General features: G+C 46.4%; 4 protein-coding genes across 4 annotated transcripts; 2 read left to right on the forward strand and 2 right to left on the reverse strand.

Moving 5' to 3' along the window:
• Positions 1-6,590: 6,590 nt before the first annotated feature.
• BT62DRAFT_1080212 (uncharacterized protein) lies at positions 6,591-7,894 on the reverse strand (the record flags this gene model as incomplete). The annotated part of the gene is made up of 5 exons (XM_043179565.1): positions 6,591-6,689; positions 6,875-7,172; positions 7,227-7,264; positions 7,318-7,484; positions 7,546-7,894. 5 exons carry the CDS (start codon positions 7,892-7,894, stop codon positions 6,591-6,593), a joined length of 951 nt encoding a protein of 316 aa, XP_043034836.1.
• A 423-nt stretch (positions 7,895-8,317) lies between these two features.
• BT62DRAFT_937252 (uncharacterized protein) lies at positions 8,318-9,802 on the reverse strand. The gene is made up of 4 exons (XM_043187284.1): positions 9,529-9,802; positions 9,272-9,472; positions 8,879-9,221; positions 8,318-8,799 (listed from the first exon to the last, which is right to left on the reverse strand). Exons 1-4 carry the CDS (start codon positions 9,627-9,629, stop codon positions 8,695-8,697), a joined length of 750 nt encoding a protein of 249 aa, XP_043034837.1. The 5' UTR covers positions 9,630-9,802; the 3' UTR covers positions 8,318-8,694.
• Positions 9,803-10,621: 819 nt separating this feature from the next.
• On the forward strand, positions 10,622-11,192 carry BT62DRAFT_923428 (uncharacterized protein; the record flags this gene model as incomplete). The annotated part of the gene is made up of 3 exons (XM_043184508.1): positions 10,622-10,765; positions 10,817-10,999; positions 11,052-11,192. The coding sequence occupies 3 exons, from the start codon at positions 10,622-10,624 to the stop codon at positions 11,190-11,192; spliced, it is 468 nt and encodes a 155-aa protein (XP_043034838.1).
• Positions 11,193-13,711: 2,519 nt separating this feature from the next.
• BT62DRAFT_908490 (RNA helicase) lies at positions 13,712-17,197 on the forward strand (the record flags this gene model as incomplete). Its single annotated transcript, XM_043183710.1, has 9 exons — positions 13,712-14,232; positions 14,378-14,863; positions 14,915-14,977; positions 15,030-15,461; positions 15,519-16,109; positions 16,174-16,451; positions 16,509-16,633; positions 16,695-16,800; positions 16,857-17,197. The coding sequence occupies 9 exons, from the start codon at positions 13,712-13,714 to the stop codon at positions 17,195-17,197; spliced, it is 2,943 nt and encodes a 980-aa protein (XP_043034839.1).
• Between the last annotated feature and the right edge of the window lie 384 nt (positions 17,198-17,581).

The raw sequence follows: 17,581 nt of genomic DNA on the forward strand, positions 1-17,581 counted from the left end.
AAAGTCTGTCAACATGGCAAATCATCCATGAAGGCTCATGCCACACCACTACATCTGAATGAGGTCCCATCATCACCATAGACCCACATCTCAGTTGATATGATCACAGGACTGCCAGACTGCAATAGCTATGATGCAATCCTTATTATTGTTGACCGATTCTCAAAAGCAATCATTCCCATCATCTCCTCCACAGAATTAACTTTCAAAGAGTGGATAAAGATTCTGTGTGATAAAGTCTATGCCAAATATGGAATGCCCCAGATGGTTATCTCAGATAGAGGACCTCAATTTGTCTCCAAATTCCTCAACAACCTCTATCATCTTTTGAATATCAAAAGGAATGCATCTACAGCCTATCATCCCCAAACTAATGGCCAAACAGAATGTGCAAATCAGGAGATGGAAAAATACCTCTGCCTCTTCATTAACTATCAGCAGGACAACTGGGTGGAATGGTTAGCACTGGCTGCTTTCCAACACAATAACCGAATACACTCAGCAACAGGAAAAACTCCATTCTTTATTAACCATGGATGACACCCTCACATCATCCAAACAGAATGACATTGAATGACAATGCCAGCATCAATAGACTTTGCCACTATCATAGCAAAGATTTATATGGAGACTAAGACAGCACTCGAGAAGGCTGCAAAAGTCATGACAAAACAGTATGACAAACACCATTGACCCTTGCATGAATATCAAGCCAACGATAAAGTATGGCTTGATACAACAAATCTCCACCTACTGTGCCTAAAGCATAAATTAGCAGATAAATAAACTGGCCCATTCCAAATCCTATCCAAAGTCAGGGTAGCCATCTACAAACTCTGGCTCCCTCCCTCTTGGAAGGTTCACGATGTCTTTAATGAGATATTATTAATACCTTATATCGCATCTGCATTCTCTAACCAGGAACATCCACCACTATCACCACTGGACCTCATCAATAATGAAGAATATTATGAAATCAACCAAGTTCTAAACCATAAACTCCAAAAAATAAAAGCAAAAGGGGGCAGAATGACAATCACAGTTGATTATCTGGTCAGTTGAAAAGATTACAGGCCTGAATCCAACCAGTGGATGAATAAGAAACTAATGCATGCTGACGATGCCATACATGATTATAAACTATCCCTAAATTAAGCCATCAGGATGATGATCTTAAGGAGGGGGTAATGTTATGATTTTCTTCCATTTTTTGTCTTAACCCCTATTTATGCTTAGTCAGAGCATCAGGATGAGTGCTTAAGACCATAGGACAAGGCTTAGTCATCACAACTAGTGAAGTCAGTCATTGTCTTTTGATGCAATGGCATTGTCCAATGATACACAATGAGCCTTTTATGTATGGTAATAATGCCTCAGGACAAAGAGCACAAAGACAGAGAAATATACAATAAGTAGATAGTATTATTAGCAAACCTTGTTTTGTATTTAAGAGGCTCACTCTTGCTGGTAAAACCCAGCTTTGAGCTAAAGCTTATACACCCTCATTCTACTCTCAAGCCAATTACAAAAAAGCCTTAAAGCACAAGAATCAACAGCACAATCCAGTGAACTCTAATGGAAGGCTTGAATGTGAAGCCACATTGGTTTATCATGTGCCATGTTGATCATGTGCAGCCTGAGCCTAACAGACTGAGGTAGTGGATCTACTCTACTGGTATATATACTGATGTGTGAAGTATAGGGGTATGGATAAAGGAAAGAGCAGCATACATTGTGGAATCATGGTGGGTATCCCATGTCTAGTTCAACAAAAAGTAGATTTCATACATGTTTGTGGGGTTGATAATTCATGTTATCTGGGCCTTGCTCAAGTAGTGATTGTTTTCCACCTCACTCTTGAAATGTTTGATCTCTACCCTGACTTCTTCAAGCTATTTTTGCTGCATGGTGTGGAGGAAAGAGCAATGAAGTTGAGAAAACAGAAAGATGAACTGGAACTGAAGCTGAGAGAGAGATTTTGGGGAGATGAGAGTATTTGTAACTATCCAACTCAAAAATCAGCCAAACTGTTCCTGGAATTAAAACTGGTTTGCCTGTTCATTGATAACCTCTCGCTCCCAGGCTGCCAGTCAATGAGTCAGACTTGTATTTTTGGAGAGACAGGAACCATTAACCTCCCACACAGCCACTTCCCTTGACAGGTGCTTGGCAAATAGTCCAATCCTCCAGTGCTCAGCTGCTCAATTACTAATCATAGCATCAGGCACAACATGACAAGCAAAATCTGTATTGCAGACCCAAGGGATGAAGGCAAGCAGTTTTGGGTCCAGAACTACAGCTTTCTACTTGAAAAGAGCTACAAATTACATCCTCATTATGACCCAAGCTGATTCTCATACCAGATACAAGATGGTTTGAGATGGTACTGTCATTGCAGTCTCTTCGAGGATAAACAACTTGCTTGCATGCATTTTCTTCAGTTCATGAATAAACAAATAATCTGAAAATATCTTAGAATCTTGCATAGATTATAGATGCCATCCAATTGTCTGACAAATTTCAAGTCATCCTCAGACCAACTCCTGTGGATTCAGCAGAGCTAGCTATGATGAAACGACTCTCTACCAGAACTTCTGGAGAATCCATGGAACCACTCTGTATCTGTCCTTGATATCTTAGAACTTCCAGATGATAAAGCTCAGGTTATCATTGTTATGCTCAAGTTTCAAGACCTCAGTTCTCCCGATTTCCATTGTCAATCAGAGTTTGCAGAGGTGATCTGCCAGATCCCAGAGGTATGCATTGAGGTCTCTTAACAGACTACTCTTAGAATTTTGCTTTATTATTTTGCATATCAGGATAGCATCGACAGTGTGCATCTCAGGCTTCTAATCCATCAGCACTGCCACATCATGCCCATTCATTACTATATCATCAACTTTGAAAGCTTAAAGGAAATGCCAGAAAGCAGGGATAATGCAATTATCCTTGGAGTGCATTGTCAAATCAAAACTGCCTCTGAGTTCATGGTGTATATTCCACACAATCCTTTCAAACTGGATATATACAACATTGATGCTATATTCCTGTCCCTATGTGACATACAATGTATTTTTCTCTGATCTTCTGGAACTCAGTTGATATGGATTACAGGAATACTATGGACTAGACAATTTCAGACAATTCCTGCTTTGGCTGACCTGTGATGATCCTCTTGCTAGACCAAACACAACTGAAGCCCTCCAACAGTTGGATGAATTTATTGCATCTAAAGAGAAGATATGGGCTTATAGATGTATTTGGCTGACTGCATCATGGGGAAAGCCTCCACTGTTATTTGTTCAATCTTTATGGCGAAAATTTCCTTGTTTGCTGAGGCTCCCTTTACTGCTGTGATAGATTGGTATTTACAAGGGGTCAAATCCTGTGATATATTTTAATAGAAATTTTGAACCTAAATCCAAGTAAGAAAATACCATCCAGATTTGATGGCTGGGGATTTGGTAAACAAAACCCACTCAAAAAGACCTGTAGGATTTGGGAACATCTTTGTTACAGGATTACATAAGAGATTTGAGAATGAAATCTGAAACAAGTACTTGGCCCTTTGTCTCTTGGCTATGATAGGTATTTGTTCCAGATTTCATTCTCAAATCTCTTATGTAATCCTGTAACAAAGATGTTCCCAAATCCTACAGGTCTTTTTGAGTGGGTTTTGTTTACTAAATCCCCAGCCATCAAATCTGGATGGTATTTCCTTACTTGGATTTAGGTTCAAAATTTCTATTAAAATATGTCACAGGATTTGACCCCTTGTAAATACCAATCCATCACAGCAGTGCTTTCTACTAGACCACCCTCAAGTTGCACTCCTCCATGTTTTGCTTTGTTTTGAGCTACTGTTATCCAAATCATCGACCCCACATCATCTGATTATCTTTAATGCCACATTCATATTGTATACCCTGCTACTGATATCTGATCGGAACTTATCCTCCAATGCCATGCTATTTTGTTCTTTCAGATATATGTTAATATGTCATGCAGACGAGGTTTCTGGACTCGGTCACTTCAAACGAATCGTCATTTACGGATTGTCATCTCTTTGAAGAAGGTGCCAATTTTAGGCAGGGAAAGGGGAAAGATGAGCTGATTGAGCTGCGCGCAGAGGGATTCCCGATCCCATATCAGCGTGGGAATTTACCGTGCATTTGAACCAGGCCATAAGTGTCGTGGTCTTTGAAGCTTCCTCTTTCAGTCTCAGTACAAGGACAAACAGAGTACCTACTTATCTCCTTCTGCTCAGAAATGCCTCGAGGTTCACATCGTTTTTGAGTGAGTCATGTCGGTACCGACGCCAATGTGTTGGGTTCGTATCCGATTGTAGCACTCCTCAAGAAAAATCAAATTGAACTCCTCGCCTCGTTGTACGTAGGAGCCTGATATCGACATCCTCTGGTCCCGTCGTAGAGTTCTGGCCCGTAAACCCTGGTTTGAATTCACGTACACCCAAATCAGAGGCTCGTTCATTCTAGGGTCTTATCGTGCCTGTCTTCCTCGTGGCTTCCAAATCAGATTCCAGGAAGACGAGCGGAAGACCATTGTATCCTATAATGGCTCGAATCTATGCGTATGACAGGAGCAACAAGCGCTCAGGACCACAATGAGACAGATATTCCGTTTCGCCGGGTATGAGAGTTGTCATATGCCTCCTAGTCATTCAAGGCCCTAGGCTACTATGTTGCCGTCAAAGTTAGACACTGGGATTGGTTCCTGAATCTAGCTCTCAGCGCTCCACCGATAATCGTTGACTTGGAGGATATATTCGTCTAACACCATCCTCGGACAGCTGCTCCGTGATGACGATTTGGGCTAACAGCGGCCGATTCCCAATGCCCTCCAGACACCGCGGTGGCAATAGCCAAAAACTACGCGTTTCAGGCGTCGACATCAAGAACGACATCCCTGTCAGCCGAGTCAGCCAAAAAAATCAGAGATATACAAGAGATATATATAACCTTACAGGGCGAACAAGATCGATGGCAGCTACAACGTGATATCTCCATTTTTTTGCATCAATGAAAAACGACCATCAACTTGGACCCTTCTTGATGGCATCTTGTCCCGAACCTTAAAAATCTGCTTCAGAGCCCGATGAATCAGCTCATGTAAATCGCGAGGTCTGATGCGACGTGCTCTTTGATAGATGCCACGATCGTGGCATCCCCAGACGAGTCAAAGATCCCAGTGGGATAGTAAATTCTAATCGCAAGACGGAGATCAAGCTATGGATCATGAAAGCAGATGCCTGCAACGAGGTCCTCGTGAGATCAAATCATCACGACTGCGAGAAAAGCTTTCGATCTTCGAAGCAGCCCAGTCTCTTGGCAGATGCAGACATCGCAGTCAGAAAAACTAGGGAAATGCTGGTGGTACTGAGGTGACTCACGGATAGAAGAACGTATATGAAATGCAGATTTGAACTTCCGACAAGGACACGGGCATTTTCCTTTTCACATTTGGGCCTGATTCTGAGGGTTGGGTTTAATCAATGATAAAAAACACCTGCTGCGCTTCGTTTATGTTGATTCAGGCCCGGCGTGAACGTCAATAATATGTGTTTCGTCTGCTCAAAAATGGAACAAATCGGGTAAGTCCAAGCGAAAGCGCGACGGGAGAGAAACATGTGTGGAGGGAACGAGTCACCCAGGTAGGCCATGTTCCATATCCTCCACCTCGTCGATGGATTACTCAATCGTGAAACAAGGGCGTCAAAACGTGCATGTGCCTCTGATGCATGCGGTTCCTTGTCGCGATCAGGCGAGATCATCATCTTTAGCAATCAATGGCTGTCCCGATATCTTGAGAAAACTACCTTTAATACCATGAGCTTCGCGAGTTGGTACACATCTGCCCTAGAGCACTACGTCGTCTGGATTCTTCGTCCTCGGCACATGCTGGCCGACAATCCCAGAACCTGCAGTCGCCAGGCCAGGCTCTTCGCAGCTATGAACAAGGGTGCTCGCCAAATTCAATTTTGTACATGGGGTCGAAATTTTTTATTCTCAGGCATCGAAGGGGTACCGACCCAACCACGTGATATATACTGACGCAATATATGACATCAATTTCATGACTAAGCCATATGGCCCTTTCCGGCAGTTTCGTTGCAACCTCCCCTCCACATCGCGACCTCAACGCCTCTGAACTCGGCAGGCGTCACGCACCCAATTCTTTGGCACTCGAAAAACAGGATAGATTGATCACAGTCAGTCCCTGTACAAGGAATAATAGGGATTCTCATAAAAAAATTTTCAGGCCTTCCAAGACCCTACCGGCTGTGCCGGGCCGACATTCCCGAGCACCCTTGGCTATGAACGTCGTGATCAGAAAAATAAGGAACCTTTCAGCGGTACTGCGATGACTCACAGATAGAGAAACCTGTTTACAACGCAGAACTTCAGCCAAAGATACAGGTGGTTTCCTTTTCATAGATGGGGTTTAGATCTGTTGCTGAAAATTCAGTGACAATGTGTGTGCTGTGGTTTGGTTCACGTCCAATTAGTCCCGGTGTGAAAATCAATGCTATGCAATTGTGAATCTATAGAGACGATGGAAAAAAGGTATGTTCAAGCGAAGAGATGACGAGAAGGGAATAAATAGTAGGGAAGCCGACTCCACGGCGGAGGATACGTGGGATCACGGTAGGGTGTATTCCATATCCGCCACTGCATAGGCGTGTCACCAAGCCATGAAAAAAGGGCATCTGATTATGAAAGTGCTTCTGACGCCGTCATCCGCTTGTCAGGACTGCGCGACATCATTCTTTTAAGCAGGGGCTTGAAGTTGGCCAGCCAAATATATTCCCATATTATCCCTCAATAAAGTTATTATCAGAGGATGACGAAGCTACCTTCAATGTGGTGAAAATTGCTTCGTCGAGGTCATAGACATCTTCCTTGAAGGGATTGTTGGGTACTCCATAGGAACCGTCGAAACTTAGCTTAGGAACAGCAGCCACTTCTATGCCCTCAGGGAAACATTGTGCAAACTCGAAGTCAATGTAGTAGTAATTGACGGGGGCCACACGGACTCGAAGCTCAGTAAAAAGACCGCGGGTTGCACCATCATGACTGCCATCCATAGCGAAATGAATGCCTTTAGCGATGACGCGTCGATGATCCATGACAATGTCGTTTATAGTGATGTCTCTGCGAGGAGTCGTTAGATTCATAAACCTGGAATTCTCAAAAGGTAACAGTTACCCATGCGCAATGTTCAACCTATTCATAAATTCCAAACCCTGAAGTGTGAGCGAGTGATTTGTCAAAACGCTGTTTGAGGAAGAAACTCGACGGCGAGTAATTGTCGGAAGAGCTCAATGAACTCTGACACGCAATGAAAGTTTGGAGAGGCGAAGTAACGAAACATAGCTTTGACAAGCAATGCCCAATTCTCGTCGGGAAATTGAATGACATCAAGGAGAGGTATGGCGTGATTTCGAGGATTGTCCTTCAGCTCGGCTGAGGAAAGTTAAATGGTGATCTGCAACTCCAAATTATCTGGCTACATCCGTGGAACTACCTTGAGAACGACTTGACAGCCATCCGAGGTACGTATCGCATCTATGATCCGCCAGCGCTAGGTGTATAGTCCCAAGCAATTGAACAATGTATGCCAGTCGAAGACGTACGGGACTGTAATGGATGATGTGCTGGTCTTCATAGTACACGCCGAATTTCTTCGGTCGAGGATTCGACTGCCAGGAAGGAACCCAGTCAGCATGATATCGTGGTCGGAGCATGTATCCTCGAGAGGCGAGAAAAGGCTGGTGATTGACCCAAAATATTTCTCCTTCCTTCCTTCCGGAATCGGGCGTGTACAATTTGCTGTCCTGAGGCGCCTCTGTGCGATCCGTGGCTTCGCTTGGCATGAGGAATTGTTGAAAGATTATGTCAGCTTTGGTCTGTTACTCAGACGAACCAGCTCGAGAGACAAAATGAAAATGATACGTTCTTCAACCCTTTCACTTTGGCGCGAGCTTTATGCTGTTCTTTCATCTGCTATGGAAACAGTGCTTTGGACGATATATCCGAAGTACCTCAAGAACTTCCAGAGAACCGACGAATCTACAAACAGACCAACTAGGTTCTGATCAAATATGTGTTTGCCTTTTGTAACGCTCAATCATGACGATAATGATAATACTATTGAGGGGCTTTATTATTTAAGACCATTCTCTGTGACTTGAAACAGTTGTGGGTCCAGTACGTTAGGCGTCCTTAAGAATCGTACTTTGAGGTAGTTACCATGAAGGAGCGATTTGAATCTTACAACAATCAACGACGAAAGGAGCTTCCAGATAAAGGTCCTGAATTTGTGGTATATATTGACAGGGGTTGTAAACAACAAAGCGGGAAAACTTTCTAACACAAGAAGAGAAAAAAGAAACGATGCTACGGAACACTACTAGCTACAGTAAATATGACGATGCGAAGATATATGCTAATGATAATGATTAAAGAAAATGATAAAGCAAGCGCTCGCCTACTCGAGGCCGCTTTTTGGAAAATCCAAGAAAGATTCAAGACGGACGTTGAAAGCCAAACGAAGTTTTTTTGCCGGGCCAAAAAGAGAATCTTTTCTTCAAATCTTGAGAAGTTGAGGGGGGCAGGGCGGAATCACACATGCCGGGGGGGCTTGAACGGAAGACTCAAAAACAGATCGACGCTCTCATCGAAGAGGTACCATCTGGACCTCATTCTTGTCATCAGGCGGACCGCATTGGATCTTCAGAACAAGAATCCCATCCTCATATCTTGCATCGATATCTTCCGGCTAGGACATCGTAAGTCACGGGTGTCTTACAGAACAGAAGGGAAACCGAAGCGCAGGACAGGGGAGGGTGGGGGCGTACTTTGCAGTCTGGGGAAACGACGATGGATCTCTTGCATTGACCGTACTTGCCCTCAATCCAGAATATCTCACTCCCTGGCGCGGGATCTCGCGACGTTGTGGCTCCGGGAAAGGGAGCATGCCTGGTGGCGTATACAGTTACCTGCCTGGAGTGGTTATAAAAGCACGTCCAGAGACGGATGGAAATATCTTCGCGCTTAACGCCGGGAAGCTCAAAGTGGGCGGTGATCGTTGTAGTCTCGGGATCGTAGCGCCAGTCGAACCGGATGAAGAGGGTTCGCGATGCTTGCGAAAGTAAGAGAGAGGTAGAGGTGCGTTCGCGACTGCCGACCGAGACGGGGGAGCTATCACTGCGTAAGCTATCATTCGATGGATGAAATAGTAATTGACTTACGAACGAGGACGTTGAGGAGTGGGCGGTCCGGTAGGTGCCCTGACTGGGGCCAGTATCGGTGGGACAAATCTAATGACAGGATCCTGGTTTTGACTAGGACCAGCCGCGCTGCCTGGCCGAACATAAGGATGAGCTCTGTGCTCTCTGGATCGAGGCGGAGTTCGACGAAGGTGCTGACGTCCTCTCGTTGGCGGCTCTGACCTATTAGCAACGGAATAAGCATCACACAGTGTAATTCCACGTCATCAAAAGCCGACCTGGGTTGAGGTACTGGAAGAAGTTGAATGGTATTATTATCGATGGGAGAGCTCTGGCCTGCAGCACTCAGATGCTCCGGCTGTACCGTTTGCGTGTACATCGGCGGCAACGTTGGGGTCAGCGGCGATAGCTGGTCGGTAAAAACGGGCTCAGATTGTTGGGTTTGAGGTTGATGTTCAATAACCTCCCAGGAAGGGAAAACTTCACGCGGCGTTGAGGGGTCCGAATACTGTTCTGAATATTGGCCATGGTAAGGATACGACATGAGCGCTACAGAGAAGAAAAATTTGATGCCACGCGGCCTTTTATCTCCCCGGAATCAATTTGAGTCATTATGTCCGCTTCGGGAAATATTATGGCACGTGGTCGTGTTCTGACTTTGGTCACCGGTAGAACGCCGGAGTTCGATCATGTTCGATCCTTCCATATGCTTTTCCACGGACCTTGTTAGTTTTTTACGCTGAAGGTAAGACTAGACGCCCTAAATTGTGCCCAAATTCTCTTCTTTTACCAACAAACAGGAAATGGAACGACGTTCCGCGGCTATCTGGATGCTGTTTACCTAAAGTAGCAGCCCCGCCTTTGGTGGAGACTCGTCTAGTCACATGCAAAATCCCTGCCACCATCAGGTCCTTGAAGACATGAGTCAAAGCCTGTATGACTGCTAGTGGTCCCAAGCTTTTCCCTCCATGCTTGGGGATGCAAAAATCGAGCTATAATAATGCTCTCCTTAAGTAGATGCGAGTCAAATGCTAGGTGTTCTAGGGTGAGCTTGGCCGGTGCATGCGGCGGTGATTTTCCGCACGATCCTCCTACAATCGCCTATGCTTCCGCCTCTCTCCATACTAGAATAAAAATACATCGGCTTGCTTCCCGAAGCTACAATAGACTCTTCGTCATGGGGATATTATGGATCTCGAGAACGTTTCATCCGCCTCAACGTTTCACGGCTGCACCATTTTGGGGGCCAAAGGTACAGTGACACTCCACAGAGTTCCCTTCACGGCCTGGGAAGGCCTTTTGCCTGTATCCTCCATGTTATAAAAGCTCATGATCCGTGTGTTCACTGTAGCTTCAAGGTCATTTTCTGCAATGAATCTCACAACTGTTCTTGCCTTTGTCCTTGCTGCTGTCGGAGCCATAGCCTCACCTGTTGTTGACAAGCGCCAGTCATGCGCAGAGGCTGCGCAGTTTGGGGTCCTCGAAATAGTTCCTTCCGATTTGCAGCCTGGCACGGTAAGCAGTCGATTTACTGCATTGTATATCCCAATTTTTTACGTGTTTCAGGGTTTCACGGTTCACATCGACTATGCATGTGCCGTGGAGTTAGGCGTCGTCCCGACTTACATCGATACTTACATAGAGGTTCCCGAGGGCAACAACGGACACGAGCCTCCCATTCTGCTCGACCGTCGGACGTTTGTTTTGTCGCCACCGCCTCTGACTCAGGCTCTTACCTTCACTGCGAGCGTACGTGAAATGACTTCATATTTTGGCCCGTTCATACATTTTTGTTGCCTAGTTCCCATACTACCCGGTGTTGTTTGAAGGTGCTCAGTACACGATCGGCGTTCATACAATTTATCCTATCAATGGAACGGATGGGAATCCGATCTTGATAGAGGGTATAGTCTATGGGGACATTAATGTTACTACTTCTTAAGGATTTTTCGGGCGGATTTTTCTTTTGTAGCATCCATTCACAATGGACTTGAACCTATCGTTTCTAATGACATTCGAGACTTCGTTGTTCAATGACTCTTAAGGGCATCTTGAAAACTGTAAGACTGTATAATTCGGTGACTTCTGCTGATACGGCTCAGATAAATAAGTGTAAACCAATCTATCTCGGTAGCTCGTAAGTAGTAAAAGTTGAAAGTAGTAGCTGTGAGGGAAGCATTAATAGTACAAATAAGCTAAGAGGACATGATGTGAGATAAGAAAGATGGCAAAGATACAGTTTTCAAGTCGGCTTTCTTTTTTGTTGGAGCTGGACATGTGCTTCGCTTGTATTTCGCCCATATTCTCCCACACTACGTCTAACGTCAATCAACAAGAACGGAAAATTCTAGATCTCGCTTCCGTAGATGGCTTCCTCATCAAGGCTTCGCGGATCACATTACGAAAGACGCTTTGACGCTGGTGTAGCAAATCATTGAAAGCGGAGCAGGCCTAGGAACAAGCAACTTCTTTGTGTAAATGCGCCCTTTTTTCTTTACATTCTGCATCACAGGCAAAGGTTCTTACCACCATCAGGTCCTTGAAGACAAGAATCAAAAAACTTGTATGCCTGCTAGTGGTCCCAAGTTTTTCCCTCCGCGCTCGGGAATGCCATAATCGAGTTGTAGTACCAGTACACCCATAATATTAGTGTGCTCCTCAAGTAGATCCCGAGTCGAATGCTAGGCGTTCTAGGGTGGTCCCGGCCGGTGCATGTGGCGATACTTCAAGTTGTCCCCACGACCCTCCTGCAATCGCCTATGCAGCGGTCTCGAGAACGTTTCATGCTCTTCAACGTTTCACAACTGCACTACTTTGGGGTCAAAGGTACGACAATGCTCCACAGAATTCCCTTCACGGCCTGAAAAGGCCTTCATTCCTGCATATAAAAGCCCATGCTCTGTGTTCATTGCATCTTCAAGGTCATTTCTTGCGATGAATCTTACCACTGTTCTTGCCTTTGTCCTTGCTGCTGTCGCAGCCATCGCCTCACCTGTTGTTGACAAACGCCAGTCATGCGCAGAGGCTGACCGGTTTGGGGTCCTCGAAATAGTTCCTTCTGATTTGCAACCTGGCACGGTGAGTAGTCGGTTTACCAGATTGTATATGGAGCCCAAATCTTACGTGGTTCCTATGCGTTAAGTGGTTCACGATTCACGCAGACTTTGCATGTGCCTTGTACTTTGACATCGTCCCGACGTACACAGATTTTTACATCGAGGTTCCCGAGGGCAACAATGGACATGAGCCTGCGATTCTGCTTGACCGTCGGTCATACACTGTACCGGCGGCGCCTCTGTCTCCAACTCTTACTTTCACGGCTCAGGTATGTGAAAGGATTCCATATGTTGGCTCGTTCATACATTTTTGCTGCCTAGTTCCCGTACTACCCGTTGTTGTTTGAAGGTGCTCAGTATACGATAGGCCTTCACACGATTTACCCTATCAATGGAACGGATGGGAATCCGATCTTGATAGAGGGTACAGTCTATGGGGGTATTAATGTTACTACTTCTTAAGAAATTTTCTGGCGGATTTTTCTTTTGTAGCATACATTCATAATGGGTTTGTATCTATCGTTTCTAATGTCATTCGAGACTTCGTTGTTCAAATGACTCTAAGGGCATCCTTGAAAAGAGAAAGACTCCGGGCCGGAGCGATCGTCCTTATGTGCCGCGTCGGCAAATGCACGTTGCTGAACATCATTGATCATCCTCTGCTTATTTTCAAACAGCACTGTCTAACGTCTAGATCTAGCTTCCGTAGACGGTTTCCTCATCAGTGGATCATCGTCGTCACTGCGAACGAACTTCACAGACTGTTATGCTACGAAACCATCCCGGAAATTACAGCCGTTTGCAGCCAGTGGCCTTGTTAGCTCGGACTTGGTCATAAACTGGGTTTTGGGGACCGAGCACGCCAAAGGTGATCCGAGATCGCCGAAATAGCAATAAACCGGCAAAACCATGGTTTTTGACAAAGTTCAAAAGAGCCTCTCTACTCACGAAAGCAATGTATTACTGTCAAGCTGTAGTATGCTGTCGAACTCGACGTAATCCAATTCAACAAGAACGACGGCGATCATTTGATGCATACAAACATACACAAACTGGCAGACTTGGCTAGACCAGTGGTCGGTAAATGCCCTGATATCCATGCTGATCTGACCTGTATGCTATACAGATGGCTACCAATTCGTCCATGAGGGGACTGAAATCATTTTCTGCCAATATCGGTCCTGGCATTGGTATCGATTTCATTAGACAACGTACTTGTAAGTGGATATTACTACCTCAATCGTCCATTCTTGGCAGGAATCCTCATGTCTATTAGGTCTGACCGGTCTACCCGCTCATCACGGAACACCGAGTGACTGTTTACGTTGATGTATGGAAGCCACGCTTTGCCTTCTTATCCCACGGGGGAACAAACATCATTGGCGCCTCTACTCCTACCATCACGATGGCAGTCGGCTGGTGTTACGATTCTGTCTCTCCAGATGGCTGCAAACGTTCGCCAGGGACATGCCAGCTACGCCATGACATCACGAAATGCAGTTGCGGGCTTGTCCTGGACATTTGCAACTATGAACCCCATATACACGGCAAACGACATCAGCATATTGTTGCAGGCACACAACGACCTGTGTCGAAGCGGGGAAAGGCTGGTCCGAAGCTAAAGCAGTGCCCCCATTGCAGCCCGAGTAGAGAGTTTCTGGAGAATGAGCTCGAGGCTCATGTAGTGACTCATACGGTGCAAGAGCGGCTGGCGACGACATTGAACGAGGCTCAGAGAAACAAGAACGGGATTGAAGTGTCCAACTTGACGGGGCTTGATTTCGGAATCGTCGATGAAGACGAGCAACTGCCTGTGGTGGTCGAAATGCTCGTGCAAAGGACCAGCGGCGATGACTCCGGCGCGCCTATCTCGCTGACCAAGCTCAGGATGCTGTCTTCGCAGAGGCAGGATGAACATGGCGTCAAGTGAGTCGTCTCCGCATTTCTACGGGGGGATTTCTCTCTCTTCTTTGCCGTTTTCTTTCCATATTCTGGATATCCTTTCTAGAGGAAGGCTTCGCATTTTCTTCGGTTGGTTGGAGACTGAGACTGATGATGGCCCCACCACTAGGTTCTCCGTGACCATAACCCCGGCTTCGAAATTCATACGCTCCGCTCGACCTCACAAGGTCTCTGTCACCTTCCATCCATCCTATGCTGGGCGTTTCGAGGACACCTTAGAACTAGTATTCATCAATATTGTCAAACGCCACCGGTTTGTTATCCAGCGACAGGTCTTCGCTACTGTCGGTTGTCGTGCTGATCACGAGCACCTCGCTCCCAAGGCCCCTTACACCCGACGTAAGCGCCGCAACATCAAGTTAGACGGTCCCATCAAACGCAGCCTTCGCCCTCCCACTTGGACCCCGACAAAGTTCTCCAAGCTTCCCCAGTTCAATGTCCCGAAGAACCTGATTCAGGCAGTATATACTGAAAAAGGGTATGTGAAGAGATCCGCCAAGCAAGATGTCAAACGATTCATGCCTTCGTCGTTCACCATCTCGAAGTATGCACAGCACTTCCAAACCATGCTTTATCTGGAAGAAGAGCAGAAAAAGTTTGTTTTCGGCTTTGGTGGTGCAGACGCTTTGCTCATCTCATCGTACAGGCAGGATCTGGACGCTTACTCTATGGAGGGCGTTGAGATCAAGGCGGACTACCCTAGATACAAGTAAGTATTTATGATAATCACTGAGTGCGTGGGGCCAACCTACCATATTCAGGCTCAAAGTCGAAGGTCTTTCCGAAGGTCGTCCCTCTGTTCTTATCGGAGATTACATTCTCGTTCGTCCCGTCGGTCAACCCGACAAGGCTTGGTTCGAAGGACGCGTTCACAACGTTGCCATGGAGCACGTCAGCCTTCGCTTCAGCGATGACTTCAATACCTACCGCGGGACAAAGTTTGATGTACGATTCGTCTTGAATCGGCTACCCTGCCGTCGGGCGCACCAGGCTCTGGTCAATAAGAACGACCTTGCTCGGTTACTCTTCCCAGGTCCTGAGCACTTGATATCGGCGCGACCTGTTTCCCGAGATGTGTTGAAGGAGCTGGTCCCTTTTAACCGCAGTCTTGGAAATAATCCTGAACAGCTAGAGACAGTAGCCGCTATCGTACATCAACCAAGAGGAAGCGTGCCTTTCATCGTGTTCGGGCCGTAAGTACTCACCGTTATTAGTATTCATACGTCGCCTGACCCAAATGGCTTGTCCAGCCCAGGAACAGGAAAGACGGTGACCATCGTAGAAGCCATGAGACAAATCCTCCAGCGTCACCCCGACGCCCACATCTTAGCATGCACACCCAGCAACGAATCCGCCGACCTCATCGCACAGGGGCTCATGCACCTCGGTCCCATGAACATCTTCCGCTTGAACGCCATGTCCCGCAAGTTATCCCGTCTCCCCCTTACCCTCCAGCCATACTCCCTCATCAACGGAAACGGAACTTTTGCTATGCCTATTCTGGAAGACGTCCTTCGACGGCGTGTCGTGGTCTGTACGTGCATTTCCGCCGGTGCCCTCACGGGCTTGGGCGTGAAGCGCGGGCATTTCGGGTGGATTTTTATCGATGAGGCGGGCCAGGCGACGGAGCCTGATACGATGGTACCTATCAAGGGATTGGCGGACGAATATACGAACGTGATTTTGGCGGGTGATCCGGAGCAGCTAACTCCGACTGTGACCTCGAGGCTGGCGAGGGATCTGGGGCTCGTGGAGAGCTATTTGGTTAGGCTGATGAAGAGACCGTGTTATGGCCTGGAGCCATGGAATGCCAACGGAAGTGGCGGAGGATGGGGTGTTACGTAACTTTTTTTTTTCTCTCTTACACTTTGGATCTGTCTTTTCTCATGCTTTGCTGTTCTTCAGGGTCGTGGAGCTCCTCCAGAATTTCCGATCCCATCCGGGTATTTTGGCCTTTTCGAATGCACAGTTTTACAGGAACCGACTACGGGCATGTGGTGATCCCATGTTGACGAGGAGCTTTGAAAATTGGGACGAGCTTCCGACAAAGAAGTTCCCGATCATTTTCCATGCGGTGGTTGGTCGAGATCAAAGGGAGAAATCATCACCGTCGTATTTCAATATCGATGAAGCCACACTCGTTAAGAAGTATTGCTTACGGCTTGTTGAAAAGAAGGGTACACGTGAGGCATCTCTCCCTTAATAACAGTCAAGGCGGTCGTGCTGATAAAATGTCCTAGGCGCTGAACATATTGCCATTATTACCCCATATCATGCGCAGAAAATGAAGATCTTAGAGCTCTTCCGCAAAGATCACAAGTTAAAGGACGTTAGCGTCGGGAGCGTCGAGGAGTTTCAGGGACAGGTATTTTTCAATCAATTTCGCTTCTTCTAAAGATTATTCATGTCCCCCCCTTCCTGGATAGGAACGCCGGATAGTCATCATATCCACTGTGCGCAGTAACTCGGATTTCATTGCTTCAGACATTCGACGTTCTCTCGGCTTCGTTGCGAGTCCTCGTCGGTTCAACGGTGCGTCTCGCGTATCTGACTTGCTGGCTAATCACGATTTACACTGGAGCCCGCAGTCGCTATGACCCGTGCTCAAGCCCTGCTCATCATTGTCGGCAACTCTGACGTATTGGCGCTGGATCCTGTATGGAGGTCATTCATGAACTACGTTCATGACCACGGCGGCTGGCGTGGACACCGGATGTCATGGGATCCATTGGACAACGTGAATGATTACGTCGAGCATGTGAAGAGGCGGGCTGCTGGTGAGGCTGAGGAGACTCTTACGAGGCTGAAGGCGCTCGTGGTGGGCGTGAGCGAAGCGGGCGGTGTTCTTCCCTCCCTGGATAGCGATGATGATGATGATGAGATTGATGGAGGATTGGGGGACGGGTTGGTCATACAGGAGGTGGACTGAATGATGTGTACTATTATTTGTAGATTGTGTTATGTGCCTTGCCGAAATAAATAACAGTGCTGTGTGGAATTCACGATTCCGTAGGGGTTCCTCGCATGATCTGCTTACAGGTGTGGGATTCGTAGTTTTTCTCCTCATTTCTGCTATCCGTTTGTCTCTGGTCTTCTGGCGTTGTACAAGCTTAGACAACCCTCCGAAAAGTTCTTTACATCTTGCTGACGTTGCCATCGCGAAGAAAAGTGTTGTTCGTCGGTATCAGGCTTATGAAAGGTCGCCAGAATAAGTAGATAATTCGCTTAAGGAGCATTGTTTACTTCATTCATGGCAACGACGAGGATGGTTAAAAAGGTTTTGTTTTAAAAGTTTCATGGAAGGACATCATTC

This window comes from Guyanagaster necrorhizus (genome assembly GCF_019112545.1).
Source record: "Guyanagaster necrorhizus MCA 3950 unplaced genomic scaffold BT62scaffold_39, whole genome shotgun sequence".
NCBI classification, from domain to species: Eukaryota; Fungi; Basidiomycota; class Agaricomycetes; order Agaricales; family Physalacriaceae; genus Guyanagaster; species Guyanagaster necrorhizus.

Excerpts from the sequence above, each read along its gene's own strand:
- BT62DRAFT_937252 (XM_043187284.1), bottom strand. The coding sequence starts at position 9,629 with ATGTACACGCAAACGGTACAGCCGGAGCATCTGAGTGCTGCAGGCCAG. Across the intron at positions 9,473-9,528 it reads CTTCCAGTACCTCAACCCAG|GTCAGAGCCGCCAACGAGAG; the intron begins GTCGGCTTTTGA and ends CGTTGCTAATAG. Across the intron at positions 8,800-8,878 it reads TCGTTTCCCCAGACTGCAAA|CCGGAAGATATCGATGCAAG; the intron begins GTACGCCCCCAC and ends ACGATGTCCTAG.